The sequence below is a fragment of the Apus apus genome, chromosome 5 (genome assembly GCF_020740795.1).
Source record: "Apus apus isolate bApuApu2 chromosome 5, bApuApu2.pri.cur, whole genome shotgun sequence".
NCBI lineage: Eukaryota > Metazoa > Chordata > Aves > Apodiformes > Apodidae > Apus > Apus apus.
Window position 1 is genome coordinate 29,479,338 of NC_067286.1, and position 25,327 is coordinate 29,504,664.

Here is a 25,327-nt window from a genome sequence, read left to right on the forward strand (position 1 = left end):
ATGATGCCAAACAATGCTGTTTTCCCTTAAACAGTAGCTATGTATCAAAGAAAAAAAAAATCCACATTAACAGACTGCACAGATATGCAAAAGCTACATTTATCTCTGTCTAATTAATAATTATAAAAATAAAATTCTGCTTCAGACAGTCACTTATGTTCTAGTATCAGACATACACGCTCACACAATTGACTACAGAGGATGCCAACGCATACTTATGTTTAAAGTATCCAAAACACTGTTGACATTTCAACAGGACAAAAGCAGGGGTGGATGGTTCATTTGTTGTGGGTTTTGGGGTTTGGCTTTTTTGCTGTTCTGTTTTTAAGTTACCAGTCAAATTACTCATGTCTAATTTAGCATCAAACTAGCAGAATTTACTGGACTTTACCTACCACTGCCAAACACATGCATATATAACACCATTATATCTTTTACTAAATATTCCACAGAGGAAGTGAAAAGTATTTGCAATAATGGATAAGAATTTTAAAATAACATCAGGTAGAACTCAACTAGTTCTAAGGGAACATCGTCACAACATCTAATTGTATGCAAGAGTTAGAAGATTAGGAGATTAAAGTTTTGATGGCAAGAATAAGTAAGAAGTAACATCAGGGTAACTAAAGATTAGTAAATCAAGTATTGTTAGAATTTTAACATCTGAATCATATGGGTTAGCAACACAAGGAACTAGACTGAAGCAGCTCACCACTAGCATACACAATCAATGCCAGTACAGCTGTAGTAATCTTTTGAAAGGATCTTGTTGGCAACTTGCTAAAAATATCTGTATTCAATTTTCTTCCTCATGCAAGACTTTTTTTTTTTTTTTTTTCATCTCTCTTAGGCATTTTTTTCTTCCAACAACATAAAGAATTTACACTAAAATTAAGCTACCCATATTAAGGAAGGATTTTTCAGACTATTCAAATGGAATTTATGTCAAACAAACCTGAAAGCACTTCAGTGTTTGGTAGGACTCCATTCCAAGGGGCAGTCATTTAGCACCACAAGGTTTTTAAGAGTACCCTCACTAAGTATCCATTCTGAACATATGTTTAAAATACAGGCATTTTTGAGAAAGTGTTTTTATTTTAGATAATAGACATTTTTTTAATGATTTAGAAAGTAACAAATCCAGATAGCTCGAAGATACAGAGAGGAAACAAGGCTAGAATTTGCTCCACTTTTTCACCCTTAAACATCTTCTATGATTAAAAAATTACTTCCACCAGCTTCAGTTTTCTCATGATCTCTTGCTCAAGTCCTGCTTAAGCCATGGGAACCTTATTGACTGCAGTAGCATATTAAATTGAGGCAGCTGTCACCCTCAGTTTAAAACACAGTCCTTTATTTGCCCTACTTCCTACCTAAGAGAAAGGAAACTCACTGTTTTCTGGCTTAATGCACAGTTAAAAGGAGCTCTGATTAGTGTGCACAGCCTCTTATGAGCCAATACACAAAATGATACTATCCTCCTCTTGAAAAAAAAAAACAAACACACCAAAGAAAAACATATGAGAAGCAAATTAATGCAATGGAGAGTTGAGTAAAGGTGATTGAAGAGAATGCAAAATTTTAGCACCCCTCACTATGAAGTAAATCAGTACCTTAACGCTGAACAAGCTATGTCCAACAAGACCAGAAGCTTAACGAAAATTATCTCAGATCTACATACTGCACTAGACAGTAAAAACACATCTACTTAGTTCCAATCCTTGATGTGGCAGAAGTCAATCCTTCATTTGTTACATTTTAGGTACCATTCCTGCAATCCTCCTACCTGAGCAAAATTTAGAAACTTAGTCCCTGATAGCATGACTCCTTGCCCATCCTCTATTCTAAAGGATTTTATCTGCTGTTTCTATAGTTTTTCTTCCCGTTAAAAAAAAATTACACAAGTATTCCTGAAACACAAAAGCAGACTGCTCCTCTTATTAAACAATAGCTGAGCATATGAAGGAAGTTCATTCAGAACATACAGAATTATTCCTCTGCATTTATCATATAACTAGAGGAAAAATTACTTCAGTATGTATGTGGGAGTGTTCCTTCCTCTACAGGCAATGTTCTGCTCATCAGATTCTCCAACACTGTAGGCAACCACAAAATGCAAAGATTTAAAAAGCAAGTTAAAAAACTTAACTGTGGTTGCTGTTTCTACTGTTCAACCTAACAGACCAACTAGAGTTGCTATGTGTAAAGTATCACTAGGCTCAGTATTGTTAACAAATGGGTCAGGGAAGGCTGAGGACTGCTGGACTATGTGTATATAGTTCATCTTAAACATTACCAAGGCATGCAAAGTGCCATACAGGTAGAGTTCATCTGGAGCAATCCTATCCATTTTTTAACAAAAACATGACTATTGCTTCATTGTTTCTCTTTTGCTGGAAGAAGCTGCAGGATGTTCATACAACAGTTTACTTGTATTTTAGATTTAGAAACTTTACATGTATGATTTATCTCTTTATCATGTTCTTCTAGTGCTGTTGTTATGCTTATCTCTATCTGCAGACATGAAAAGTGATTACAGTACTAGTCCATAATGCTTACTTTCTTAAAGAAAACCAAAATAAGGAGTGATGAATAATATTTTCTTGGGGTTTCTTTCATTGCTTGAAATTAAGTTCTTGATAAAATTGTGAAGTTTTTTATTAAAAAAAACACTGAGTCTAATTTTGTTAGCATTAGTTCATTCTGTTATCAATCTGAAATCAGCTATAACATGTTAGAGACTGGCTTTCCTGATCATTTTGAAAAATAGTGCCACATATACATGCACAATTCAACAAGCCCACAGTGACATGCAGTGACAGCTCGAGGTTATGGTGGGGAAGGAAGTAAAAAGTGCTTTTCTGGCAACACTGGTGGGTGTGGGGAGAAGTGGTCTGCTGCATGCATGCTAAATATGGTGGAACATTTAGAAACCCTACCTGAGGGGTGATCCGATGAGCAATGTAGGAGGGGTAGGGTTACTCCCTGCATTGTGCCGGCGTCGTACTGCCTGACGCCTAAATGTGCTGCGTTCACGGCGAAATGTGACAGTCTCCTCGCTGGCTTGTGCTGCTGCATCAAGACAGACTTTAGGTCAAATAAGAACCCATCCTAGTTATGTACACAGTAACTTAAGACTCCTTTCTTCCCCCTGACCCTCCCCAAGTTAATGAAGTTGACTTGCAACAACAGAAGTAGCTTATGCACTGACTGTTGACATAACCTGCCTCAAAGACAGGATCACAACACACAATTATTAGTAAAAATTTGGGTAGTTGGGAGTGGGATGTGTCTGTTCTTGAATATTCAGGGTGCTTTTGGCATTTTTTTTTTTTACCCTCATATCAAAATAGCCAGGTTGTGAAAAAAGTTGGATATTCCAAATCTCTTCCATTTGCACAGGGCAGGAAGAGGCAAAACTGATCTCATTCTAGCTCTCATTTAATAGATAATTACCAGAGAAGCCAAAAGGACAACCTAGAAGGGTTGTCTGTCGCTCACCACCATAATATTCTCCTCTCAATTTTATAATTTCTGCCAAATGGGTAGGGTTGAGGTTAACCTCATCACAAAACAGAGTTGTTTTTATCTTCGTAAGTATCAAGAGATGCATGTTGCTAATTTTAGGCTAAGTTACACCATGACTTGGAGAAGTAGAAGGCTGAGATTAAGTGAGAGAATAACTTCTTTGGTGGGTTAGTTATTTCAACTCAACAAATAAAAACAGAAAAAAAAAGTTTTGGTCCACTTATAAAGCAACACTAAAAACCTGTACAGGGGAACCTAAGATTTTTCCACATATTGCCTCCCAAAATCCACCTGTGCTCCCTAAACTTCACAGCCTGAGTAACTGGATTTGGACTGCTTCATGGTCTGTCTACAATGTCAGTCTACCCGTGAACCAAGGAAGCTACTAACCAATTTGAATGCAGAGCACTAGAGAGCTCAAATGAATGGGTCAGAGAAAACAGCTTTTGGCAGGCAAGTGAAGGGGAGAAAAAATAACCAAAACTTGACATGAAGTCAGTGCAAGAGGAGAATTACAATCCTGAAGGGAAAGTCACAACTGCGTAGCCAAGCAGCCTGTTATTAGAGAGTACAAAGAATTTTGTCAAGGGAGCAATGCTTTTCATGGCAGAAAGATCACAGGGAGAGCAGTCTATGTTCACTGAAGCACATTTCAAGTTACAATATTCCTGTCATTAAGCTTTCAAAACTTACCAGCAAAGAATCTAATGCTTATCTACAGGGAATAGCAACCTAGAGCAGCCTACTACTGCTGTGTATTACTGCCACAGCTCAAATCATAAAGACTGCGTGGAACAAGAGTCTATACTGTATATGAAACTTCAATTTGCTTTAAAAGCTAAGGAGCTACATTAAGAGATTACCTTCACACCAACATCAGTTACAAGCATTTCAGTTCTTTCCTGTATTTACAAGAAAACTGTACAATTGCTCGCTTTCTCTTCACCCCACCACAACTGGTTTTGTTATTCTAAGCACAAACAGGTGATATATCCTTTTCAGTGTATTTTAGCAAGAACTAATTTTTTTCTCTTGTGGTTTAATATACAGTTTTATGCTTTGTTTCTATACACAGCCTAATTTCTTCAAAGGTTTCTTTATAGTTCTCATACATGAAGTACTGGGAAAATGAAACACACTGAACAAGACAGTATGAATCCTGGCTTTTTTCTGGTGAATTAAGTTAACACAGAAAGTCAAAACTGCCCACTAATTTTGGGTGCCAATTTGTAAAGCTCAATTTTTGCAGTATATACATCAGCATATAAAACCCTCATATATTCAAAACACAGCTTCCAGTGACTTCAGATGCAAAAGAAATTCCACATTTCTGCTAAACAGGTCGCAACTGAGCACTGAAGTAAAGAGTGACTAGTCTTAACTGAAATGTAAACATCTTAATTACTGACAAGATGGTAAACATCTGCATTACATGTTAATTACCATTTGCAGCTACTTAGCAAAGGCAGCACTCACGTGCAGTTCTTCAAGGCAGCACACTCAACACTGGTATCATCCCTTTCTCTTTTCATATCCTTTATTCAGTAACCATCATCTTCTGTAATAAACCCAGATTATGGAAACACTAGCAGTCCTTCCTACAGAGCTCCAATTTATCACTAAAGCAAGTCTACCTCAAGCACTGACTGAGGCAGTGTCCTGTGAGGAAAACAGATATAAACATGTCTGAAGAGAAAAAAAAAAGTTTAAAAAAAATCAGAATTAATATGTACTTGGGAATCAAATCCAGAGCTGCAAAGGCAAATAGCTCTGGCATGCACTAACTTTTTATTCTTTCACTTTAACCTTTAAAAATCTAAGTAGATTGTGGTTTATCTTTCTACCTGATCTACCAAGGAATTTTTTTGTTATCTTGAAATTTTTGGTCAATGCATATCTTCCATATATACTTTTTGTGAATGTAAGTGGTGACATTCAGGATCACTGAGCAAGTATACGTTTTTTCAAAAAGACTGCAGAGCTTTTCAGTCTAACAGGGTCCAAACTGTTAACATTATGCAAGACCTTGAGAAACTACATGTCAAAACCATGACTAGGAAAGTTCAAAACAAGCTAGTTGAGCAGAAAGGTTTACTGTTTGTTTGAAATGTGGAAAGCCATATTCAGCAAAATTTGGTTTTGGTTGCTTTTTTATAAAACAACCCATTTTAAAGGACACACATGATTAAAAAAATACCATTATGGAAAGCTACCTAAGTTAAAACATATAATTTGTACTTCTTTAAGGAGAAGGAGCAGTACATCTGCTCGAGAGTTCTCCAGTAGGATGCAAGATAAAGGTCCTAAGTTATCCTCTATCATGCTCTGAGAGCAGTTTATGTATGAGGGAAATACTTTTGCTTCAGGATAAGTAAGCTTCCTTTAATATTTACAAAACAACACAGTATAAACACAATAAAACTGTCTCTTCAGGACAGCTTTTTTTTTTTTTTTTAAACTTGTCTTTAGACCATCACTCACACTTCTGCAGTGCTGCTACTTAGAACCACTTACTCTAGACTCCAGAAAGGTAAGATCCAACACGTAGACTCATGCACAAAATCTAGATCTAATAGGGAGAGATAAAATAAGTTGTACTTTTACAGCTCCTGCTTACTTCAAGTAAATCAGTAAAGGAAACCTTTCAGCTTACAGTGTGGGTTTTTTTTAAGTCTGTTCTATTTTTTGGTTTATTCTAAAACTTTTCTGTTGAAACACTATGCTAGTCTAATGTCAAGACACTGAAGTATAAAAGTCTTCTGCATGTGTCATATGAATTTGAACCCCCAACTTCATCTGTTCTCAAGAAGAGAAAAAACAGGTTTGTAGTTCAAAGTGCACAAGTTAGAAATACAAGCCTCCATCCCAGAGATCAATAAAATAAAGAGGTGGAGACCTAATGACGAATTTGTAGCCCTTAACCCTCCCTTACTCCTAACTATAATACACCTAATTTCAAAGAAGAAGTAATTTTGCTTTTGGATTTGCTAATGCAACTGTGCATATTAATACATTGATTAAAATTAATCCTTTTTCTTTCATTACACTTCTGATTGGTATAGAGCCAAATGAGCAGTTACACACTTTGAAAGTCATGAGAACATAATTTTGTCACCACACATTTGGAATTACGTCTTCCCACTAAAAGGACTAAAATTTATTGTAGAGAAACTTCTAGAATAAAAAATAATTCACAACCCTTGGCCAAACAGCTGGGATTATCTGAACACAGGCTAATGTGTCCGGCCTGCAGGTTATGCCTTTTCGAAATTCCTCTTTCTTTACTATGCAACCGTTTGTGATGTAAACCTCTGCAGTTCCCCAAAGTTTTAAACAGAACTGAAGACTCAAAAATTTACACAACAATAAAATGGTACAATACAACTAGCTTCAACAAACAAACTGCAAATACTTTCTTCTGAACTGAAACATCTACATATACAAGCCAAAGAAATTACAACATCACCCTGCATGTATGTATCACTAATTCTAACCCAAACTTAGAAAACGGAAGACTGAAGAAGCATGAGATTAAAAAAAGCAGAATTTTCAGATTTTATTGCGTCAACAAATCCCCACAGGCAAAAATGCTAAACCCATTCCCTCGGATAAATTCTGAAATACAAGTAATTTTTTCCTAAGTAAGACTGCTAGAAAGATAGGGTGTGGAGGTAAGACAGAGGTAAAGCATTTATGTGGAAAACCACAGAGTTCTCAGGATAAAAACTGCCACCTTCAGTCTGACTGGAAAGAAAACAAAAAATCCACATATAATGGAAACACAATATCCCTCATTCTTCTCAGGAAAAAAAAATTTACATAATTTGAAGCTCTAAATTAGTGAGGTTAAGCATGGTTACATGCGTGCGTGGAAGCTGAGTGATGCTTGGACATGCCATTTCTCTCCCCGTCAAATGGGAAATTGTGATCTATTTCAAGCATTTGTAATGACCAACCCTACAAATTCTCAGTGAGATTTGAAGTTTATGGCTCACGCATTCACATAAACAATGAATTCTGTCTTCTAACATTCAACATACTTTGCCAAACCAAATAGCTGAAATTTTGCTCTTTTGTATACTTGCTTGTGTTGAAAACCTGAGAAAAGCCATACTACTCTCACACATTTATTGCTTAAACACCACCCCTCTTCTCACAGTTGAGGCATTCATACTTGATTCTCATCTGCCCTACCACTACTTTAAAAACCATACTTGTAAGATATCCAAGTAGGAAGGAGTCTGTTCAGTCCATACCTTCAGTATACAGTTATTAATCACCATGGATTATGCACCATTATAAGACTCACAATTGCAGGGATTTCTTACACCTCTCTGATGTAAGTGCAAAATACTGGCTCACAGTATTATAACTTACTGTGGTTATTTTATGAAAAATATCACTGATGCAATTTTCTGAAGAATGGACATTAGGTAGCAGAAGAGAAACCACGAAGAACAGAGGGACATCTCCAAGACAATCTTTTGCTAGAAAATAGGGCAGAGGAAAACAACGCACCACTAAGAAAGGAAAGCTTGTCAGGAGGAAAAACAAAAAAACCACAACTGAAAAACACAAACAACAACAACAAAACACTGCCAAAACCGAAAGAGAAACAAGGCAAGTAAAGCCCAAGACTTCAGTGTTGTGGCTGGATGTATGAAATAACAAGTTTGAGACTAGGCTGGAGGAATATTTACAATTACATCAAAGCAGTCACTACAACAGTGTGAAACGCAAAACACTGTCAAGCCGGGAATAACTGGGACAATGAAACCATCCACTTTAAATTACGAACCAAACACCTTTACAGACAGGCTTGATAGACAAATATCTATGCTAGCACCAAAGGCAAAATGAGCAGTCTCAGTTATTCCACTTCACTGCATTTCCCACTTGAATTATTTCATTTCTGAAAACATAAGGTGTTATTCACGGACATCTTGACTATAATGTTGATGGACTTGGGATCAAAGGTCTAAAGCTATTACCTAATCTTATGCCCTGCACAATACAGCTCCTATATCTAGGAATTAGTATATCAGTAGCTAGTAGTACGTTCATGCTGTAGATAAATGTCCATAATCTTCATGAAACTTAATTCTGAATTGGTATTTGGATTTATTCACCTGAAGGAAAAGATTCTTTAAATCTTTAGAACACACAACCTTTGCAGTGCAAGTGGTGTTCCATAATTAGCGTATCTTACGGAAAGTCATGTTTGCTTTGAATGAGCTCCTATTAACCGTAACACCAAATGTAATTAGTAGCCAACATGTCCTGGAATTGCATCTCATAGCTACATTTAGCAGCAATGTAAGCACTTCCGTTACAGCACGGAGAACATTGTTCTCAGCTGTATACAGAACAAATCCAGGTACATCTACAAAGGAACATGAAAAAAGTGGCTTAGAAACTTAAGTTAGTAGATGCAGCTTTGTTTATACCAAGTATCAATTCAATTGCTGCTTGAGATGAATACTTGGCAAAGTTATGAACAACACACTCCTTGTAAATAAAATTGAACCATTATTTCCAAATCAAGTAAAAATTATTGTAAGCAGTTGCACAAACACTACTAATCTAAGACATTTAAGTAACTCACTCTCACAGTAATGCAAAATATTTTAAAAGAACTACAGAACTATTACTTCTGGTTCCTCTGGGAGGCTTGAGAGAATTTAACCAGGGTCAAATTTTATAAATAATACTCCCAGGGAAAATAAACAAAAAAAAAATTCTATGAAGTGCATTTGCTTCATTTTTAACTTTTGGTATACACTATAACTCTGTGCCATGCATTCTTCATCAAGTATCCTGAATTCCCCCTTACGCAGCCCTACAGAACTTCAGCTAGAGTATTTGCTACTCTGTAGATGGTACACTAAAGGACTACACTTCTAGTAATGACAGGAAGTCTCTTACCAGTAGAACTGAGGGCTTTTGACAAGCAGTTACACACATTCCTGGGTCTCAGCAGCCACTGCTGCAAGCTAGACAAAACCTGAGATTTTTATTTGGTTTTTTATTCCCCACCTCCACCCTTACAGAACCACAAAGTATCAGGAAGACAGGAGTTATTTTGGTCATAAGCCATCTAATGAATGCCCCTATATTACCCAGACATACCAGGCACGACAGTCCCCATACAACATACTAAAAGTGCATTTTGCTTCAGTAAGAAGCAATTAACAATTAGTAGATGCAAGATCCGTATCAAATGTTCACTGCTAAGGTACAAAACCGCAGAGTTCCATTTCAGCTTAACATGTCACTCCTAACACTGCTTACATCTTTAAGTGTTTAATGGCAACATCTCAGCTCTACTGATATGACAGAATATTCAGAATCAGAGGTAATTCCATAAAACTCATCCTTTACACAAAAAAACTGTGACAAACAACATTATGCTTTCAAAGTCAGCTATTGCGAAGGGCTAAGATGAAAATTTCTGCATCATTCTTAAATTAAGTACTGAGTACAATATGACACTGCTAGCTGACATCTAAAAATCAAGTAATGAAATATAGTCTTTTGGTTCCAATGAAGAGCTTCATATGGAAGAGAACTGGCTAATCTGCTTAATCTGATCCAGTTATAGGAGGGGTCCTGCTGAACATAGGAACAGAGATAGCTAACATCATGCAACCAGATTATAGTAGCTTTACACGCTTTTTCAGTTTCTACCCATTTCTAAACTCTTTCAGAGTTTGTTTTCTCATGAAAAACTGTTTGACTTAGCAGTTAAAAGACAGACGAGAAGCTCCACATTCTGTAGCAATTAATTCTACCTGCAGAAAACATATCAAACTAAGGCTACCAGAAGCATGGAACAGCTCTACAACACAGGCAAAATAAATAATAATTGCAGACCACATGCAACATAAGTATATCAGGAAAAATGTGATCTATTGGTAACAGCTGACACAACCACTGGCTGCATAGCAGAGAACCATATTGTACTTATAACTTTGGAGAGGGTACTGTCTAATGATCACGGGCAGATATGCTAAGCATGTATGTATGAATACACGTAGACTGAAGAGACAAACAAGTTTCCATATGCCATATGAAATGCAAGATTCTAATCCAAGCTCACAAAGCCCTATTCCGCCTGCTTACAGAGACATACTGCAGAGCACAAAACACAATAGAACGGTATGAGTTGTTATTTTGGTATCGCTATGCAATGCACAAAAGCAAAAATACATTACAGTACATGCAGTTTTATTTATAAAAGGTTACATAACTCAAGAACTTGAAGTAAATAAATAAATCTTAAATTACAGCAAGCTGTAAAAGAGAGTAGTAACTTTAAGGGTGCATCTTTTGCAGTTAGTATAGAACTGAGGGAGAACACTTGACTTTCAGATCAGCTCAAGTTTTACAGAACATCATTGTGACATACACAGCTTTATGTTGGTTCTTTAAATCTTTACAAACAGCAATCCAGAAATAGCACACATCCAACTGAAACCAGATATAAGGGAGTATCACAGTAGTATTTCCAAAATACCACTGAGCAAACTTTTAGACATCTAAACAACTCCATCTACATCATAACCCATCAATTCACTGGTTACTTTCAGAGGCTGAGTAGTTAAACAAGGATAACAACTACTGTAACACATCTTGCTTTTTTGTTACACATCCCCACATGTATATAATTACAGAATTTTCAAATGCTGTTTGTCTGCATTTTAATGAACTGCCATTTCTATTCAAATGCACAAGTTGTCTTGTAAAAAGTGAGTAATTCACCACTTCCTGCCAAAATGGGATAGAAATGAAACTGCCAAGTTGAATCTGCTGAAGTAAAATATGTACAAGTTTGTACAGAGTTCTGTTTAGTAGAAGATTTCTAGAGGTCATATCCGTTACGAAATATGTTTCAGCAGTTACAGAAACAAGAATGTACTTTTTATCTTTAAGTCTTTAGGGAGTAAACTAAAACGAAGTTGTAATTACTGATTTAAGTCATATTTGAAAAATGGGAACTGAAAGCTGCTGACTGAAAAAGAGGAGGATGTGTTAATATCAATCTGTTGGTTATCGAGCATGCATCTGTTATTTATTTGTTTCAGAACGTTATCATAGGCAATCACAGAAACTAAAAAATATTTATATGAAATTATAAAATAATCCTTTCAGCAGGTTGGACCAGACGACTTCTAGAAGTTCCATCCAACCAATATCCTCTGATCTTATGAAAATCTGAAACAAGTTTATCCTGTAATTTATTTGCTACATGTAAATAGCAACTTTTTAATTTACTCCAATACTTTCTATACACGAGGTATATACATATTACACACGTATGTATTTAAAAACACTCCCAAAAGGTGAAGACAAATTAATAGTGGAAAATACTGAATATAAAGCAACTTAGATTCTACAAAGTTAAGCACTTTCTCTGAACACTGCTAGTCACAGGTAAACCCAAAGAAGAAAGCCACAATTAAAGATACAGCTGTTGCAAAACTTTTAATATAAGTTATAAATTTGAAGGGGAAAAAAACCCAACACAACAGAAACACACAAAAGAAAAAACAGCAGAAACAAAGGAAAACACAAAAGAATTATTCACATTGATCATGAACAGATAAATTCAAAATAATTACTGGCTTGATGCTGGACATGGCTGAATAAATAAATATTTAAGTAAAGTTAAATAAAAGTATGTGATATTTTATTCTGCTTTCAAAAAAAGCAGAATGACTATTTCTTATGATCATAAAGGAAATATTTCCTAATCTATTGCCAATAAGAAACATAAGATACAGCAAGTATTATTAAACATATGATGTCATCAGATCTGGAGAACCTGAATCCAGATCACTTCTTAAAGTCAGCCTGAAACCCATAGGCAAGTAATACTTGTGTTCTCACCACTTACTTAAATATTATCAGCTTCAAAATTACCATTATGTATGCCAAGTTTAAAGGGGAAACTGAAAAGAATAGTCTGGCAAGAATGACAGCAAGACTTCCTTGCTAAAGCTGATACAGATTTGTATCTTTAAGACTGCTTTTAAATGTGCTAGGGTTGGTCTTCCTCAGCATTTCACTCTTTAAAAGGCCAATCAAAATATTTGGCAATATATAGCCATCAGTCATGCACTGATTCTTTCAGACCACTGACAACTGGTGAGTGCATACAAAGTCTGACATGTTCTGTAAGGTAAGGTATATTAATCCTCCTTTGCGTATAAGGAGAGAACAGTTTTTAAATGGATTAAGGAAAACCAAAATGAAATTAAACCTTGTGCTAAGGAGAGCAGATTCAAAATGGTAAATATGTAAAGCAGACCTCTTAGTAGTAAAATTACTCTCAGTAGACATCAAGAAGAGCTGTCACTTTAAAAAGGAGTAACAAGAATGTGTGATAAGTGTTTACCTGGCCGAGTTAATACTTTGAAGAGCAACCTGAATTCTTTCATTAAAGCTACTACAGAGCTCAGTTAACAGGAGTAACAGAAAGACAGAAAGTACTGATACATGCAAATTAATTTTTTTTAAAATGAAGGCAACCTTATAGCTCCGAGATAATTGCAAACCAGTCAACTTTGATCAATAAACAATACACAGCCAAACTTCAGCTCAGCACTTTTTTTCCCCCAAAAAAAAATCAACTGATTTTTAGTTTGCTCTTATGTCTGTGTTGGGGGGGGGAAGAACTATTGTTCATATCTCACTGTGAGTTGGAATCTCCCCTTTTAAGATGGAAGAATCTCTATACTTTGCTTAAAACAGCCTAAAAAGTACAAGAACAGTAAATTTGCTACAATTCCTTATGTCTTAACCTAAAATATGATTTTACTAAGCATTTGTTTGCTCAGCTAACAAGATCTGGATTACATGTAGGTATTCCCCCGAAACAATCCCAGAAGTCAGACTGAGGTAATCAACTACCCCATATTGCTCTGAAAATGTATTTTAAACCCATTTAGATTTCATGACACACAAAGCCTTCCAGTTAAGGCAGTCTGTATGGCTAACCTAGAAGACAGACCGAAGTGTTGAAACAAGTGATAAATGAAAAAATACTAAGAGCTCAATTTTTTTTAAACACGCCCCTATTAATCTATATTAATACCAACTATTACAGGTAAACTTAGTACTCACATTATGCCAAGCAAAGCAACAGTTACAGAAAATAAGAGGAAACCACATTCCTCTCTCCAACACAGGAAGATTATTGTGTTCTCATAAGGAGGACAAAATCCATACAAAATAAAAAACCCAACCCAAAGTAAACAACACTGTCTAGCCAACAGTGGCACTGCTAAGCAAAATCAAATCCCTAGGAGAGTTCAGCTTAGTAACTAGACCATCATAAGAATGCACAATTCAAGGCAGCATGGTAAGGGGTTTGGGTTTTGTATTTTTGCTACCACCTCAAGCCACACCAGAGAGTTCATCTAAGAGACAGCAGTAACCTCAAACAATCATTTCCATATTTTCAGTTTTCTAAACTGCACAATTTTTCAAACAAAAATAGTCTCTTTTATTGTTAACTTTTTTAATAGCACACATAATTTGAAGTCTGACTAGTACAATGGAGTAGGTCTGATTTGATCACAAATAACTTTTAAGATACAGCTCTGGTTAACAAAGACTGTCAGTGACAAACCCCTGACACCTCTACCTATAGGTTTCATAATGTGTTTGAATTCAACACCCATTTCTGTAATCTTCCAAGAGGTTATGGAGGAAATGCTTTGTCAGTTTTACTAAGCAAGAACAAAGAAACAGGAAGACGATTAAGTACAATTGTAACCTAAGTCACAGATACCAGACTCACTAACAAAATACAGCAAAATACTTCTGGTAGGTCATTTACTTACCTCCACTTGCCGAGTCTTGCTCTTCCCCTTCAGGAAATGTAGCCTGGCTTGGTAAGCTATTCCTAGAACGAGTGACTGACTCTAAGTGTGAAGCCCTTCCCAACAGAGATAGCTCATCTAGCACCTCTCCCTCTTTGGCTTCCAAATCTGATTTTGAAGTGGTTAACTGCTTTATGTTACCTGGTGCCATTAAACTATTTGGGTCATTTAAACAAGCTACAGTACCACTGTCCAGGCTTAATACTCTGGCACGATTCTTGGCACTGTTTGTGCTAGAAGTCCGATGTGTAGATCGTTTTTTGCTAATTCCTTCAGAGCTTACATGTGTTTTGTGAGCATTTTCAGGGTCTGTGCCACCACGTTCTTTAGAAACGTATTTGGTCTTTAGAGCACTATACTTTCCCTCAGGAGACTGGCATGAATGGGAGGTGGTGCTGGAAGAGCTATCACTGCTGAACTGGTGAGCTGACTGCATACTTGATGTCCTGCTCAAGTCACTTTGATCACTGGAGTCCTCATCGTGACAAAACACAGCACTGTGAGGTTTAGTACCAGATACACCTCGGAAGGAAACATATTCCCTGTGCCGACTTGAATCAAAACTACTAGCCCGCTTTTTTCCTGTCCTTCTCCGGCTGGACTTGTGGGTAGAGGCTGTTCGATGTATCAAACTAGAAGATTTTGGTCGAACATCTCCTTCTTTTTGTTTTCCACTTGTCTCTTTAGAAGCTCTTGAATCTACTAACACAGCTAGTTTCTCACTTTGCTCATCTCTTTGTTCAGCAGCCTTCCCAGGTGGCCTGTCAGCTTGTGTAGTCAATTCATTGGCATGTGGGTTCTTATTGGCCTCTTCTGAAGCAGAGGCACCAAGACCTTTCCGACCGTGCATCTCATCAGATGCATCAGAACCCTTTACCTCTTGAACACCACTGTTAGTGCTCACTTCCACAGCAGTCCTTTCGCTACTAGTCCTTTTGTCAGTAGTAGAACTACTGTCATCCTCTGAATCAACACCACAATCCTTTTTCTTACCATCCTTTTTCTCTTCTCTAGGAGATTCCTCCTCATGCTCTGACAACACACTTTCTATATGCGTTGAGCTAGTATGTTCACTCTTATAGCTACTGATGGTACTGTTAGTGTCACGATCAGTCCCACTGCAGTAGCTTTCTGTTGAACCACTGCTTCTAGTACTCAGGCTTCTCAGACTGTCCACACTTTTGTCTGCTTTCAAGGATTTGCTCTTCCCACTCTTCGACAGTGGTTGAGGGCTACTACTTTTCAGAATGTCATCTAATTGAAACACTCCTGAAATGCAGGAGTTCTCAGCCAAGGACTCTCTGGATCCAGAAGGGGGCTTGGAAGCTTCTAACTCACTGACAGGGTCTAGTCCTCGTCTTTGCTGATAGAGAGGGAAGTCATTTAGTGAAGCATCTGGAAAAGCGACAGCAGAGCTAGAAGTCCTTGGGACACCTCGTGGTCTATGATCCTTTCTATAGGAGTGAGAATGCAGAGTTACAAGCGAAGCTACTTCTGTGTCACATGCACTGGTTTTAGACTGGTCCACAAGCTGGTTGTTCGAGAGGCACACTTTGTCACTGTTGTCTCTTGGCAAATCATGTCCCAAGGATAATGAAGGTTGGATGGAGACAAAGGAGTCATTCGATACCAGACGAAAAAGCTTCCGATCAGTTCCCAAATCTGTTTAGGTACACATTTTAAAAAAATCATGTAGAACCTTCAAGTAAGTTACACAGTCTACTTAACAACAGCTTGTTTATATCAGATAAAGTAAAACTGACAAATCCATTTACAAGTACTATGCATCACATTACCATTTAAAAGATTTCCTAGCATCTGGGCAAACCTGACAACTTTTTTTATAAAAAAGAAACCATCAACAACAGCTTAATCTTAGCAGCTAATAAAAGACAACACAATTCTGACAAGTCCCAAACCATCTCTACTGCTCATGTGTGTAAGACTTCATGTTTTTATGTATCCCAAAGTTTCTCAATGCCTTCTGTTTTATTTCCTACATGCAGCAAAACTTCAAAATTATTAAAGAAAACAGAATAAACCCTATGAACTTTGAAATTACAAAAAACCCAACAAAAATCACCTTTCCTATCAGATAACTAAGCTCACAGTTATCAAGGATTAGCAGTACTATAATGAAACTCCCTACAAAGTTACTGAAGATTCTTCAGAACAGTGTTGAATTCTGGTTTTGGAGAAAGAACTACCTGCTGCTCTTTTTAAACTGATACTCTAACAGTGGTGCTGTTAAAAGAAACAATGAAGATTTGCTGTTAGTTCGTGCTCAGAACAATTGTTTCTATCACATGCAATCTCCTGTAAAAGCATCCACCTGCAGGTAGTACTGAAAGTCAGATTACTTTCCTTTTTGGTACTGTCTCTAAAAATAGAAGACCTGGAGGCTAGGTTAAGTTACTACAATTGCTAAATTTTTGTGTATTTAAACACTCAGAGACTTTGCAAAGAGTTCCATTACTCAGCTGAAAGTAGTAAAATTCTGCCACCTATTACAACAGCTTAGCCACCTGTAATCCTCAATTTTAAACATACTTTTGCCACTGAATCATGCAATCATGACTGAAAGGAACCCAGCAGTCTGATTAGATTGGCCAAAATTAACTACAGTATTCCCAGATTTAACTTTCTGCTCATCACCAGGTACTTTAATAAAACGAGCAAATTATTTCCCTACAGTTTTATGCTTGTTTTAGTTGAGCATATTTTTTCCTGGCAATAAAGCTGATTAAAAATGAGAACTGAAACAAAACTGGACAACTGAAGAATACAAACTAGCAGTATCTTCAGGTACTAGAAAAAACAATTACAGAACTATGACAGCTTGCATATTGGAAGAGTCCATAGCTCCAGAAACAGCTGTGGGCAGGACTATTTACACTGCAGAAAAGCACACCTGATTAAAAAAAAAAAAAAAAAAATCATTTGGCTGCATTGGAAAGCAAAACAAATTATTCTACAATGAAGTCTATGACTACCAGGCCACTTTTAGTATGAGAGAAATCATCCAGAGACATGCTAACTAGTTTTCAGCAGCAAGGAAAGAGTAAATATTTATTCCCTGCTGGAAGATGCCAGAACAAGAAACACAGTCAAAGAATAAAGTTAAGATAATTTAAGCTGTGCATCTCAGGAACTTAAGAGTCATTAAGAAAGGAAATTGAGAGCTTCAAGATATTCTTTCTTAGAACCTATCAACAAATTGCATTAATTTATTTAGCATGTTAAGGAAAGGGTCTTTGGTAACAAAATACCATGCTTAATATGCAGGAAGAAGAAATTTTACCTTGTTCTTCACTCCCTTCTTTACACAGGCTAGAACTCTGGCCAAGACTTAAACTGATATCATCAGAGGTCTTGGCAGTGTCAATATCTCCTGTGAATTTTAAGAAAGAAGAGTACTAAGGCTCAAAGTATTAACATGTACATATACATACACTGCAGATTTCTCAGCTGTTGTTAAAGACTGTTGCTTTTATTTCTTCATTTGAAAGTAAATAACAATTACAAGTAATACAAGATTTCTCTTATCTTTTAGAGATAAGTATTGGCTACTTTTTTCTTTTATTTTGTATACAAGAAAGTTTTCATTCCACTATGCAGATCTACCATGAAGAACGGAGAAAGTCTCTCACACAGAACCCAAGGGAAATAAAGATTTTTATTTTTTTCTATCTATTTGAATACTTCTTTTTGCATGTTCACCAATAAAAATGAGGGGTAGATTGTAATAAAGCACTTGTAAAGATAAATAAGTAAACTTGTATAGTTAAAAAATCAAGAAGGTGACAAAAATTCACATCTCATTGTCTTTTGTTTTATTACTGACTTAATAAATTTACAAGATTGCAAGTTTGCTTATTACAAATTATTTCTCTCTTCATCTCAGAGGAGTTCACAAGGGCTATCCTGGACAATACTTTTGCTAGATGCCAAGCAACTAGGAAATAATGAAGTCATTGCAACAACACCAGAAGGGTGACTGATTGCACACAACTCAAAACAGTTTGAAAAGTCCACTCAAATCAAACCCTTGGCTCTGCATTTACAAGCAAAAGAAAAACCTGTTAGGTGGAAAACAGCACTGATGCCAGGATATCCTCTCCTAGTGTTTCAGACACAATTTGCAACTCCAAGGAAGATTTCTTCCAATTAGTAAATGCTGTACTTAGCTCACAAAAAAGTTTTGAAGATTAACAGTGTAGACAGTATTTGGAAACAATACAGTAAACAATAGTGACTTGAAGTGCTACTGCCAAGGTATATATGAGAAGTAGCCAAAAGCCTCACCTTTGATGGTTGCTGCTGTTCCCAGACGACATAACCCAGATCCAACCTAGAAATAGGGAATTATGTAAAAAGCTGTACACTTTCACTAATTACCCAATTCTTATTTCCTATTACTGCAATCCATGCATTTGCCTATAAACCTAGGAGAGATTTTCAAAGGCACGTTTTTGTGGAAACAAACTACTAGTGTGGCCGTGTAACTGCTAATAACCGCTGTTGTAAAGCTGAATTCTTAATGCAGTGATCACTTCCATCTAAAATGTTTAAACATAACACCATGTTAATATAAAACTTCACTGTTCAACATAGTAAACACCAAGCTAAACCCACAACCTGCTTCCATTGGAAAAGATACATTTTTTACCAGATTGTCTTCAGGTCTGTCAGAGTTGATCCAATGACCAGGTAACCACAAGAACTTAAGTTGCTGGTTCATGCAAAGCAGAAGCAGCATGAACAAGGAATATGGCAGGATGATCCCTGCTGGCAGCTGAATAAGCTTAGATCAACTTAACCTGATAATTTTACTGTCTATTGTTCCTCCCCCTCGTTCCTGATAACCATTTAGGTATGCAGCCTGTCTTTCTACATTCGCCTTGTAATCTGCAGCAAGTTATTTTGAAGAGGTTCTAAAGAGAACTTAGTCTTTCCTTGAATAACATTTCTAATACTACCTCTCCCAAAAAACTCTGAATAGCACACCAAAATGAACATGCCAAATAATTAAACGACTCAGAAATAAGACAGAAGAAGAGCACTCAAAGGCAAAATCTGAACCCAAGTTACATAAAAATTATACTGTATACTTATTGGGTTGCCATTTTTCAAAAATCCCTAGTTCAGATGATGCTGGGGAGAAGAGACCGTATTTCTACTAATTCTCTGTAAGCACAGCAAATTAAAGATGTGAAGATTTGTGCAGATTTTATTCAGCCACATGACAGAAGAAAAATGGCTTTGCTACATGTAATACAAAAAAGCAGCCGGGGCTTGTTTAATCCATTTTCTTCACTACACTGCCCTGCACACTTTTAGTTGGTCATTTTGTCATATTACAAATTTTTTTTCTTGCCTTCAGTAACATGCCTTACTGAATGATGTAGCTGAATGCAAATGCACCAGTATGGGAAAGCTGTTTCACACCAAAAAAAAGGAGAATTCCTACAGTTCATAAACCCTTTTGATTCAACCACCAGGGACTAGTGAGCCCTAATTTTATCTGCATAAACACTTTTCAAATGCTGTACTTCTGTTTACAGTAGCTTTATCTGTGTTACGAGTGTCAGCATTAAAGAACACAGGAGAAAACACAGAGCTTTTCTTCACATGCTTTAACATTAAAATAGATTCTCATATTCTGTGAGAATGGAACACTTTTTTCTCCCCAAAGACCAGTAAAAGAAACACCATCCTCAGCCTCCTTCTGTTCCTACATGGACTATTGCTTCCTATTCCTTTAAATGCTACCAAATACCTACTCTCTTCCAAGGAGAAAATCTCTTTATTTATCAATGCTGTATAACAAGAGTATTATTCAGATAAAACACCAATGTTAATTGAACACTGCACTACATCACATACTGCCTGCTCAGAGAGCTAATTAGAACAACCTTGATATTGTAATACCACACCAAGGATTTCCACTTCATTCAATAGGCTCTGTATCTTTAACATAATTCTGTGTAGCTTGTTGTCAGCATAGCCTTATAGTCCAGCCAGTCAACCTACTTATCCTCATAAAGAGCTGGTAAAAGATGCCACAACTGGCTAAACGTTACAAGCCAAATAGAAGGAAACACATATACCACACTGAATGCATAAATCTAGCAGATATAATAAGGAAACAGAACAACTTCCTCAGAGAAATTACAACGTAACTAGAGCAACATGAAGTTGCATTAGAATCTAATAAAGAAATAATAAATCTAATAAAGCCAAATTCTTCAGCAGCCTGTATTTACTGCTTTCTTCCCACCCCTGTTGGAAGTGTCAAAATAGTGAAGAATTCACTTTTTCATTAAAAAAAAATACAATTTTAGTCTTTCCGTTCCTACTAGTTTGCTTTGCTTTGTACTTTAACAAATTTTTGACTGCAGACTGACTAAACTATCAGGAACAGTAACTTTCAGAAAGTCATATAGCATTGCAAGAGATAATCAGCAGTGGATAAGTTCTAAGATGACTTAACAGAACCTTCCTCAAATTCAGCACAACTGAAGTTTACCAATTAAGCATCTAAATTACAAACTAAACAGAAGTAAGTGAGGAAAACAAAAGTTAGAACATAAGGATGAAGTCCCAGCTTGAGCTATCTAACAATTTAACAGCTCACTGCTGCGAAAAGGAAGAGGGAAGCCCACCACAATGTGTCTCAGTAATCAACCATGTTCTGAGTAATTTTGATTACTAAATCAGAAGAAAGCTAACTGACCAAAAGGGAATACTTTCTGGTGGGACAGTAGGTTGCCTTATAAAATCCAGACATTTCTAAAATGAACACAAGATGGGATGGACAAAAGCTCTGCATCTGGGAGTGCAATTCCAACCTGATAAAGCAGGTAAAAAATACAGAAATGTAAGTTGTTTATCTTAATACTATTTAAAAAAGGTAAAACATAAAATATTAAGAAGAAAAAAAAATCTAAGATTATTCTAGAGATTAAAAAGCCAGCAGTACTAAAGCAACAACTACAAGTAGCTTTAATTCTTACCTGATTATTTGGATCTATCCCAGCATAAGAATTGCGTGAACTACAGCCAACAGGGGGAGTTGCTTCTCGTATGAATTCTGACATCTCAATCCCTCCACCAGGGTCACTGGGAGAAACATAAAAAAGAGGGAAAAAACCAAAACCAAAACATTAGCCCACCAATTAAACAGAAGTTTGTCTGCCTTTGCTGTATGCAGATTCAATTCAATTTTTCTTTTTCCAAATATCAAGGGCTTGAATATAGCCCAGTATCTCAGATGAATTCTGCCTATTTGAAGCAGGAAGCTCAGAGCTGGAGCACCTCATATACTGCCACAGAAGCTGCTGCATTGTAAAGTCCACTGTTATCAGCCAACAAAAACCATGATGACTTAGGATCTACAGGACATTTTGAAATGCTGTCATACGAAATTCTCTCTGTACATATACACACATAACTTCTGGATCATCTGTTCAACTATAATACCCAGAAATCAATCAATAGAAAAAGTACTAAACAGAACTCTCTCAAAGAGCAACAAAAGGACTTAGACTGAAGGCAGCTGCAGTTATCCAGATCTTTTCCTTAAACTGAATCTAGGAGCAAAAGTAAGGATGGGTTAACCAAGAAAGCCATACACTGTCAGTAAAAGCAACTGGAAGGCAGGGACATAGTATTTCTCCCAGGGATGCAAACCATTCTTTCTACCAGAAATTAAACCTACCTTCAGACGATTTGCGGGCCCTAGCAAGAAATGTTTTGAGGTACTACATATACATTATTACATCCTAACAATTTCACCAGTTCAGGATTAGTAAGTATTGGTTTGAAAGTATTTTCTAGATCAACATCACGAAAATATAATTCAACATAATTCACCTCGTCAAGAGGCAGGCATTTATGAAACAAAAGCAAGTTAGGTGTGTCCATTAGGGTGTGAAATGAGTTGGGGACTACAACTCAAGAATCTAACCTAGCACTGTTTGTTAATTGCAAAGAGGGAGAAGTTGAGGCATCCTTTTCCCTCTCTCAACACAATTCTCTTCAACCTACTTGATCCAAGAGACTTCTGAACAGAAGTGACTCCAGAGTAAATTGACACTGACACTCCCTGCTCCTTCCCAAAGATAAACAGCTACCTCCCAACAACCAATGATTCAGAGCTGTGCCAAGTCCACTCCTGCGTTTTGCTGGAGAAAGAATATACAGGCAACCCTTCTTCAGCTGGACTAAAGAAACTAAAGATGAAGCCCCTCTGGAGAAGGGGACAGAAACAGACAAAAGCTCTGTAACACTTACTGAATAGACAGCTTGTCTCCTAGAGAAGTCTCATGCAATAAAACCAACACCAAATAATTTTTGTTAATATATGGACATCAATCTAGAATACGATAAACAAACTGCAGCCTAAAGGACCTGAAACATGATTCATATGCAACATGACATTTCAAGCTGTTGTCTCCTCAGAGAGGTGTATAAGTACAACCCTGGTAACCATTCTAGATCATACAAGAGGCCCCTGAACCTTCCTAGATCAAAGAAATGACAAAAAAAAAGAAGGTATGAAGTTAGGAGTATTACTTCAATAAAAACAAGTTAACTTAAGAGACAACCAGCCATGAGTTCACAGAACAATTATGGTCAGACTGCAGTAAATTGAATAAAGAAGTGAAAAGCTACTATTTTGATACAGATCAGCAGTGAGATATGAGCATACTCTTAAAGCATGTTCTTAAAGCATGCTCTTACTGATGGCTGCTTACAGAGCCTGTATTATCAATTATGCTAACGCAAATCCAGATAAGGAAAAATATAGACAGAATTCAGCTTCAACAATTTTCACCACCTTTAGGCCAAGTATTCCTCATATAAGCATTTTTAAGAAACACATAAAGACATAACATGAAGTTTAAACTGAAAAATTCTCACTTGATGTTCAAGTTCAGCGTACATTATGATGACAACCAAAGATATAACAAAGAATACCTTTAACAAAGAGATTAAAAAGCTTTCCTGTTTGAATAATTCATTCAGAAACACTGCATGTGGTTAAAGTACGTCCTATGGGGTAGAAAAATAAGTCGATGTGAATAAGCTGTCATGCATAGAATTGGGTAGTTAGCCAGGGTGGGAGAATGAGGCCATTTTGTCCAAAAGTGAACCAAAAGATACCAGCACAAGCAACAATACAACCTGACACCACCACTCTACTCACGGCTCCTATATTGTGTGACTGCACACACAAACTAACAGATTAACAAAAGCTACTAGCAGACAACAATAAAGTCTGCAGGAACAAGCAGGAAGTACCAATTTCTAGGATTAACAATTGTAAGCATAAGGATCTGGAGTACAACAGTATGTAGAAGCCTTTAAGATCTACTTTCTGCTAGCGTTGTGGCCATTCCTTTCTGCTATTAAGCACTACAATCAGTTTCTTAGAGTTTACAGACTTCATACCTTAAAGCAAGTGCTACACTTTTCTGTTTGCAAGCTAAAAACCTCAAGTTACTACACAAATTGAGAAGACTTAATCAATTATGTCCAATCACCTGCAATGGAAATTGCTGTGGAAGAAGCAGAGATTGTGCAAACCAAATTAAAACTAGTATTTCTAATAATTAGTAACACTACAATCTAAAATTACTGTCTGCAGCTACATTGCAGACTGTCAGAAACTAACAAGAGTCTGCAGAGGCTTTAAGTCTACATGAACTCAGATGTTTAAAACCTGAATTAGGCTGATTGACTGAAGAGATCAGAAATTCAGACTAGAACTTCCAGAGAGAAGTTGGAATGAGCAACTTTTACTTCAGGACAAGGCAGAGTTTTAGTGTTTTCTTTTGAGCACCATCTTCTGTTCCTAATGTCCAACTAAGATAGCAGGGTTAACTAGTCACGAGGCTGCTCTCAAAACACAGAAGGGCCACAGCACGTACTGCAAATGCTAGACCATAATGATTTCAAGTAATAAAATAAGACTTATTTAAAGAAAGAGAGAAAACAAAATTCAACAAGGGCAAGAGTAAAGTACTGCATCTGGGAACAACCCCATGTATCTGTACAGGTTGAGGGCTGGCCTGCTGGAGAGCAGCTCTGGGGAAAAGAACCTTGGGGTCCTGGTGAACAATAGGCTGACCAAGAGCCAACAATGTGCCTTTGCAGCCAAGAAGGCCAATGGCATCCTGAGGTACATTAAGAAGAGTGTGGCCAGTAGGTCAAAGGAGGTTATCCTCCCCCTCTCTTCTGCCCTAGTGAGTCCACATCTGTAGTAGTGTGACCAATTTTGGGCTCCTCAGTTCATGAAGGATAAGGAACTACTGGAAAGAGTCCAGTGCAGGGCCACAAAGATTATTAGAGCATCTGCCCTTTGAGGAAAGGCTGAGAGAGCTGGGTCTATTTAGCCTGGAGGAGACCGAGGTGGGGGGAATCTCATTAACACTTATAAATATCTAAAGGGTGGGTGTTTGGATGATGGGGCCAGTCTCTTTTCTGTAGTGTCCAGTAACAGGACAAGAGGCAGTGGGTGCAAGTTAAAGCATAGGAGGTTCAAGCTAAACATAATGAAAAGCTTAGTTACTATGACAGTAACAAAGCACTGAAACAGGCTGCCCAGAGAGGTTGTGGAGTCTCCTTCTCTGGAGACATCCAGAACTTGCCAGGACATGTTCCTCTGTGATCTACTGTAGGCAATCCTGCTCTAGCAGGAGGGTTGGACTAGATGACCTTCAGGGGTGCCTTCCAACCCCAACCCTTCTGTGAGTCTGCAAAGCTTGAATCATTAATTGGAGTCAAGAGGTAAAAACTCCAAGCTCAAGAACAAAAAACTGCAAGGAGAAGTAGTAACAAAGGCAGGGCATGAGTTATAGAGAGTATTAATTCATTTATCTTGCTCATAGGTTTAAGTAAACTGTAGG

General features: G+C 37.0%; 1 protein-coding gene across 10 annotated transcripts in view; it reads right to left on the bottom strand.

Annotated features, from left to right (window-relative positions):
- PCNX1 (pecanex 1) overlaps positions 1 to 25,327 on the bottom strand; it is a 90,909-nt gene that overhangs the window by 54,743 nt on the left and 10,839 nt on the right. For 5 of the 10 annotated variants that reach the window (XM_051622506.1, XM_051622504.1, XM_051622502.1 and 2 more), the window contains exons 3-7: positions 21,431 to 21,536; positions 18,720 to 18,765; positions 17,716 to 17,805; positions 14,376 to 16,076; positions 2,940 to 3,072 (exon numbers count right to left, since the gene is read on the bottom strand). In XM_051622506.1, coding sequence (XP_051478466.1) covers positions 2,940 to 3,072; positions 14,376 to 16,076; positions 17,716 to 17,805; positions 18,720 to 18,765; positions 21,431 to 21,536 — 2,076 coding nt within the window. The remainder of the gene's footprint in view (positions 1 to 2,939; positions 3,073 to 14,375; positions 16,077 to 17,715; positions 17,806 to 18,719; positions 18,766 to 21,430; positions 21,537 to 25,327) is intronic. The other 5 variants (XM_051622503.1, XM_051622509.1, XM_051622508.1 and 2 more) reach the window with 5 other exon arrangements.